Source organism: Salmo trutta, chromosome 1 (genome assembly GCF_901001165.1).
Source record: "Salmo trutta chromosome 1, fSalTru1.1, whole genome shotgun sequence".
NCBI lineage: Eukaryota > Metazoa > Chordata > Actinopteri > Salmoniformes > Salmonidae > Salmo > Salmo trutta.
In genome coordinates, this window is record NC_042957.1 from 79092735 (window position 1) to 79100052 (window position 7318).

The following is a 7318-nucleotide window of genomic DNA, read 5'->3' on the forward strand; positions in this document are numbered from 1 at the left end:
CTCTCTCTCCCTCTCCTCTCTCCCTCTCGCTCACCCCCTCTCTCTCTCTCCCTCTCTCTCCCCCCTTTCTCTCTCCCCCCTCTCTCTCTCCCCCCTCCCTCCCCAGGACTGTCCGTTCCCTATGACTCAGAACAGGTCTCTACAGCTGTTATTTGACCTGAGATATCTCACTGCTACCCTGGGTACCAGACTAGAGGATGGCAGGGGCTTCCGCTCTCACCAAGACCACAGGTACACACACCTGGTCTCTCTGTATGTTACAGTAACACCCTGGTCTCTCTGTATGTTACAGTAACACCCTGGTCTCTCTGTATGTTACAGTAACACCCTGGTCTCTCTGTATGTTACAGTAACATCCTGGTCTCTCTGTATGTTACAGGGTTCAGTAACCCCCTGGTTTCTCTGTATGTTACAGGGTCCAGTAACCCCCTGGTCTCTCTGTATGTTACAGTAACATCCTGGTCTCTCTGTATGTTACAGGGTTCAGTAACATCCTGGTCTCTCTGTATGTTACAGGGTTCAGTAACCCCCTGGTTTCTCTGTATGTTACAGTAACATCCTGGTCTCTCTGTATGTTACAGTAACATCCTGGTCTCTCTGTATGTTACAGGGTCCAGCAGGTGTGTGATTCGCTGGAGAGCTACATTGACCCCTTTGACCTGGATGTGTTCATGCCGCCATTCAACAGCAACCTCAACCGCCTATCACAGAGGAGTTTGGTACGAATGGCCCCGCCCCCTGACACTCTAACGTGATTGGAGACTAAAATAAATCATGATAGTCAGTGTACAGTAGGGTTATCCTGGGTTATCCTGGGTTATTCTGGGTTATCCTGGGTTATCCTGGGTTATTCTGGGTTATCCTGGGTTATCCTGGGTTATCCTGGGTTATCCTGGGTTATCCTGGGTTATTCTGGGTTATTCTGGGTTATCCTGGGTTATCCTGGGTTATCCTGGGTTATCCACTGTGTATTGATCGTTCGGTAACTTTGGTCACAATGTGTAGCTCTCTGAGGTGCTGTTGGGGATTCAGATGTTGTGTTAACATTGTGATAATTTTGTGGTGTGTTTATATTGTACGATTGTGGTGTTTTGGTTGTGTTAACATTGTTGTGCTATCATTGTGATAATGTTTTAATAACATTGTTAAAGGGAAGTTCCAGGTCAACAAAAGAAATTGAGAAATGGTTGATAGTAACAGAGAAAATGTCCAACTTGGCCTTTTCTGAGAAGGCTCTTATATCATAATGACACCAGCACCAAATGTTCTGTAAACACCAGCTGAGAGGCTTGTAGCATGTCTGAACAGCTTTGTCAGCTGCTACAGATCACAGTGTTACAGAATACAATAACAATCCTCCAGTCTGACGTCACGTCACTAGCATCAGATATGACAACAATCCATAACATACAGCACGAAGTCTGGTGACCATCAACTCACATCCTGTACAACCACAACACTGGAAGTCGTGTGTTACACACAGGGGAAATATAGCGATGTGCTAAGCCTTGTGTTAATGACTTAATTCACTTTAAATGTCCCCATTCCAAACACTGTGTTAATGTTGTGTTGTTCCAGGTGTTGTTGGGATTGTTGACGGGGACAGAGAAGCAGTTTGTTTCCCGTGGTAACAGCGTGGGCTCTCAGGAACCCTACAACATCCTGCCACTGGCCAGCACCCAGATCAGGTGACAACACGCACACACACCAGGACCCATAATCATTAAAAAGTCTCTCTGAATAGGAGTTCTGATATTGGATCACTGGACAGGTGGGACCTGATCCTAGACTAGCACTCCTACTCTATGACTCTGAATACTGGTCCTTTTAGATTACATGGACAGGTGGGACCTGATCCTAGACCAGCTCTATGACTGAATACTGGTCCTTTTAGATTACATGGACAGGAGGACCTGATCCTAGACCAGCTCTATGACTGAATACTGGTCCTTTTAGATTACATGGACAGGGGGGACCTGATCCTAGACCAGCTCTATGACTGAATACTGGTCCTTTTAGATTACTTGGATAGGAGGGACCTGATCCTAGATCAGCTCTATGACTGAATACTGGTCCTTTTACATTACATGGACAGAGGGACCTGATCCTAGACCAGCTCTATGACTGAATACTGGTCCTTTTAGATTACATGGACAGGGGGACCTGATCCTAGACCAGCTCTATGACTGAATACTGGTCCTTTTAGATTACTTGGATAGGAGGGACCTGATCCTAGACCAGCTCTATGACTGAATACTGGTCCTTTTAGATTACATGGACATGAGGGACCTGATCCTAGACCAGCTCTATGACTGAATACTGGTCCTTTTAGATTACATGGACAGGAGGACCTGATCCTAGATCAGCACTTCTACACTGAGATGCCTTATGAATAGGCTACAGGTACCCTGTCTATAGGCTACAGGTCCAGAAGTATTTTAACCCAGTGCCCTGTCTATAGGCTACAGGTTAGAATAGGCTACAGGTCCAGAAGTATTTTAACCCAGTACCCTGTCTATAGGCTACAGGTCCAGAAGTATTTTAACCCAGTACCCTGTCTATAGGCTACAGGTCCAGAAGTATTTTAACCCAGTACCCTGTCTATAGGCTACAGGTCCAGAAGTATTTTAACCCAGTACCCTGTCTATAGGCTACAGGTCCAGAAGTATTTTAACCCAGTACCCTGTCTCTGTTCTCCAGGTTTGGGCTGTTACCTCTGAGCATGACCAACACCCGTAAAACCAAGTCCTCCACACAGGGAACTGACATCACACGCCCACTGGTGAGTCAGACAGACTGACGGACGGGGGGGTGTTGGGGGAGGACGGGGGGGGTGTTGGGGGGGGGTGTTGGGGGAGGACGGGGGGGGTGTTGGGGGAGGACGGGGGGGGTGGGGGGAGGACGGGGGGGTGTTGGGGGAGGACGGGGGGTGTTGGGGGAGGACGGGGGGGGTTTGGGGGTGTTGGGGGAGGACGGGGTCTGAGGTTGAATGTATAGCTGAGGTTTTCATATTATGAACCTGTATGAATTTGAACCTCACCTCAAGTTTCAGTAGAATGGTGTTTTTTTAGCCATTTCTGTTGATTTCCTACGATATGTATCATGATGTTTTATGTCTGCATTTCCAGCTGTTTTGAGGGCAACAGACCCAGGACAGCAGCAACAGGTCATTGTGTGTGTGTGTGGTATCTTTAGTGTGTGTGGTATCTTTAGTGTGTGTGTGTGTGTGTGGTATCTATAGTGTGTGTGTGTGTGTGGTATCTTTAGTGTGTGTGTGGTGGTATCTTTAGTGTGTGTGTGGTGGTATCTTTAGTGTGTGTGTGTGTGGTGGTATCTCTTTAGTGTGTGTGTGTGGTGGTATCTTTAGTATGGTGTGTGTGTGGTGGTATCTCTTTTAGTGTGTGTGTGTGTGTGTGTGTGTGTGTGTGTGTGTGTGTGTGTTTAGTTATCTATCTTTAGTATGTTATATTTTACTTGCCGTCAAGTGTTTTTGCAGTGGGGGGTTTGCAGTGTACTAAGCTAACTTCTATTTTTCCTGCGTTTGGTTTTTAACGTGGCTTCGGTTTGATTTGATGTTGCCTCAGATCGCTAACTAACAAGAACATGTGAGCTGCGTCCTCAATGCCATCCTATTCCCTGTATAGTACGCTGTTTTTGAGCCCTGTGGGTTTTGCTGACGGCTAACCTGGTTTCATGCTGTCTGCCGGGATCTGCAGTCAATTTCACATTCCATTCATGAATTATCAATGTTCCTATTTTTATCTAAGAGGATTTTTCTATTCTGCTCAACTGATTTTGTATTGAGGTGGAATTGACCTCCACCCTGCCAAACCATATCTGTGACCAGACAAACAGCGAGTGTTTTCACATCAATTTTCCATGGGGGTGCATCTCAATACTCTGACGTGGCTTCCTCTCATTGTCTCCTCGCCTTCATCTGCACTGATCTGAATAAACAAAACAAAGGAAGCCGACCAGCTTCCTTGCTATTAGGGAGGAGACAAGGACATGAGGCCAGGGTCCTGTTCATGTCACGCACAGAATGGAAAACATTAGTTCAGGTAGTCTCTCTCTATCTCTCTCAGTTCAGGTAGTCTCTCCCTATCTCTCTCAGTTCAGGTAGTCTCTCCCTATCTCTCTCAGTTCAGGTAGTCTCTCTCTATCTCTCTCAGTTCAGGTAGTCTCTCTATCTCTCTCAGTTCAGGTAGTCTCTCCCTATCTCTCTCAGTTCAGGTAGTCTCTCCCTATCTCTCTCAGTTCAGGTAGTCTCTCTCTATCTCTCTCAGTTCAGGTAGTCTCTCTATCTCTCTCAGTTCAGGTAGTCTCTCCCTATCTCTCTCAGTTCAGGTAGTCTCTCTCTATCTCTCTCAGTTCAGGTAGTCTCTCTATCTCTCTCAGTTCAGGTAGTCTCTCCCTATCTCTCTCAGTTCAGGTAGTCTCTCTCTATCTCTCTCAGTTCAGGTAGTCTCTCTATTTCTCTCAGTTCAGGTAGTCTCTCTATTTCTCCCAGTTCAGGTAGTCTCTCTATTTCTCTCAGTTCAGGTAGTCTCTCCCTATCTCTCTCAGTTCAGGTAGTCTCTCCCTATCTCTCTCAGTTCAGGTAGTCTCTCTATCTCTCTCAGTTCAGGTAGTCTCTCTATCTCTCTCAGTTCAGGTAGTCTCTCTATTTCTCTCAGTTCAGGTAGTCTCTCTATTTCTCCCAGTTCAGGTAGTCTCTCTCTATTTCTCTCAGTTCAGGTAGTCTCTCTATTTCTCTCAGTTCAGGTAGTCTCTCTATTCTCCCAGTTCAGGTAGTCTCTCTATCTCTCTCAGTTCAGGCAGTCTCTCTATTTCTCTCAGTTCAGGTAGTCTCTCTATTTCTCTCAGTTCAGGTAGTCTCTCTCTATTTCTCTCAGTTCAGGTAGTCTCTCTATTTCTCCCAGTTCAGGTAGTCTCTCTCTATTTCTCTCAGTTCAGGTAGTCTCTCTCTATCTCTCTCAGTTCAGGTAGTCTCTCTCTATTTCTCTCAGTTCAGGTAGTCTCTCTCTATTTCTCTCAGTTCAGGTAGTCTCTCTATCTCTCTCAGTTCAGGTAGTCTCTCTCTATTTCTCTCAGTTCAGGTAGTCTCTCTATTTCTCCCAGTTCAGGTAGTCTCTCTCTATTTCTCCCAGTTCAGGTAGTCTCTCTCTATCTCTCTCAGTTCAGGTAGTCTCTCTATTTCTCCCAGTTCAGGTAGTCTCTCTCTATTTCTCTCAGTTCAGGTAGTCTCTCTATTTCTCTCAGTTCAGGTAGTCTCTCTATTTCTCTCAGTTCAGGTAGTCTCTCTATTTCTCTCAGTTCAGGTAGTCTCTCTCTATCTCTCTCAGTTCAGGTAGTCTCTCTATCTCTCTCAGTTCAGGTAGTCTCTCTATTTCTCTCAGTTCAGGTAGTCTCTCTCTATCTCTCCCAGTTCAGGTAGTCTCTCTATTTCTCTCAGTTCAGGTAGTCTCTCTCTATCTCTCTCAGTTCAGGTAGTCTCTCTATTTCTCTCAGTTCAGGTAGTCTCTCTCTATCTCTCTCAGTTCAGGTAGTCTCTCTATTTCTCTCAGTTCAGGTAGTCTCTCTCTATCTCTCTCAGTTCAGGTAGTCTCTCTATTTCTCTCAGTTCAGGTAGTCTCTCTCTTTCTCTCTCAGTTCAGGTAGTCTCTCTATTTCTCCCAGTTCAGGTAGTCTCTCTATCTCTCTCAGTTCAGGTAGTCTCTCTCTATTTCTCTCAGTTCAGGTAGTCTCTCTCTATTTCTCTCAGTTCAGGTAGTCTCTCTATTTCTCTCAGTTCAGGTAGTCTCTCTATTTCTCTCTCAGTTCAGGTAGTCTCTCTATTTCTCTCAGTTCAGGTAGTCTCTCTCTATTTCTCTCAGTTCAGGTAGTCTCTATTTCTCTCTCAGTTCAGGTAGTCTCTCTATTTCTCTCTCAGTTCAGGTAGTCTCTCTCTATCTCTCTCAGTTCAGGTAGTCTCTCTATTTCTCTCAGTTCAGGTAGTCTCTCTATTTCTCTCAGTTCAGGTAGTCTCTCTATTTCTCTCAGTTCAGGTAGTCTCTCTATTTCTCTCAGTTCAGGTAGTCTCTCTATTTCTCTCAGTTCAGGTAGTCTCTCTATTTCTCCCAGTTCAGGTAGTCTCTCTCTATTTCTCTCAGTTCAGGTAGTCTCTCTCTATTTCTCTCAGTTCAGGGTAGTCTCTCTATTTCTCTCAGTTCAGGTAGTCTCTCTATTTCCTCTCAGTTCAGTAGTCTCTCTATTTCTCTCAGTTCAGGTAGTCTCTCTCTATTTCTCTCAGTTCAGGTAGTCTCTCTCTATTTCTCTCAGTTCAGGTAGTCTCTCTCTATTTCTCTCAGTTCAGGTAGTCTCTCTATTTCTCTCAGTTCAGGTAGTCTCTCTATTTCACTTCAGTTTAAAACGTTATCTTCTGTATAGTGCCTAATGAACATCACCAAGTTCTGACTGTTAAGTAATTCACCCCATATGTTCTTTAAATCCTCTCCTCCATTTCTCTCTCCCCTCCTATAGGCCTCCCCCACCTCTAAACCCTCCCATGACGACACCTCCCGCCCTGGCAACCTGTTCAGACAGCTAGCCAATCAGGAGGAGGAGCCGGTGGCGCCTCCATCGCTATTCAAGCTGGGCTGGCTGTCTGGCATGTCAAAATAAGGGGCTATGTCCCTAATGACACTCTCTATTCCCACTATATAGTGCACTACTTTTGACCAGCACCTATGGGAACTATTCCCACTACATAGGGAATAGGGTGCCATTTAACACTGACCCCAAATAAGGAGTGTGACTACTGTTGTATTCTTTAAACACCTTGTACTGTACAGAGACTGTTAGAATATATAGATCAATAATACAGTTTGAACAGATTATTAATGAGACTGTTGTGTGATTTATTTAATGAATATAGTGGAGCTAGATAATGTTTTAGTATGTACCTGACCACCGTCTGGGTCCTGCTGCTAAGACTGGAGACAGGTGAGGATAGTCACACACACAGACAGTACACATACATACAGACAGTACACACGCATACAGACAGTACACACGCATACAGACAGTACACACGCATACAGACAGTACACACGCATACAGACAGTACACACGCATACAGACAGTACACACGCATACACGCATACAGACAGTACATACAGACAGTACACACGCATACAGACAGTACATACAGACAGTACATACAGACAGTACACACGCATACAGACAGTACACACGCATACAGACAGTACACACGCATACAGACAGTACACACGCATACAGACAGTACACACGCATACAGACAGTACACACGCATACA

The 7318-nt window shown here is 45.2% G+C and overlaps 1 protein-coding gene across 1 annotated transcript in view; it reads left to right on the forward strand.

Annotated features, from left to right (window-relative positions):
• LOC115199939 (conserved oligomeric Golgi complex subunit 1-like) overlaps positions 1-6882 on the forward strand; it is a 23920-nt gene extending 17038 nt beyond the window's left edge. The window contains exons 12-16 of the mRNA XM_029762544.1: positions 80-231; positions 611-719; positions 1579-1688; positions 2701-2782; positions 6523-6882. Coding sequence (XP_029618404.1) covers positions 80-231; positions 611-719; positions 1579-1688; positions 2701-2782; positions 6523-6663 — 594 coding nt within the window. The 3' untranslated portion in view covers positions 6664-6882. The remainder of the gene's footprint in view (positions 1-79; positions 232-610; positions 720-1578; positions 1689-2700; positions 2783-6522) is intronic.
• The last annotated feature ends 436 nt before the right edge of the window (positions 6883-7318 follow it).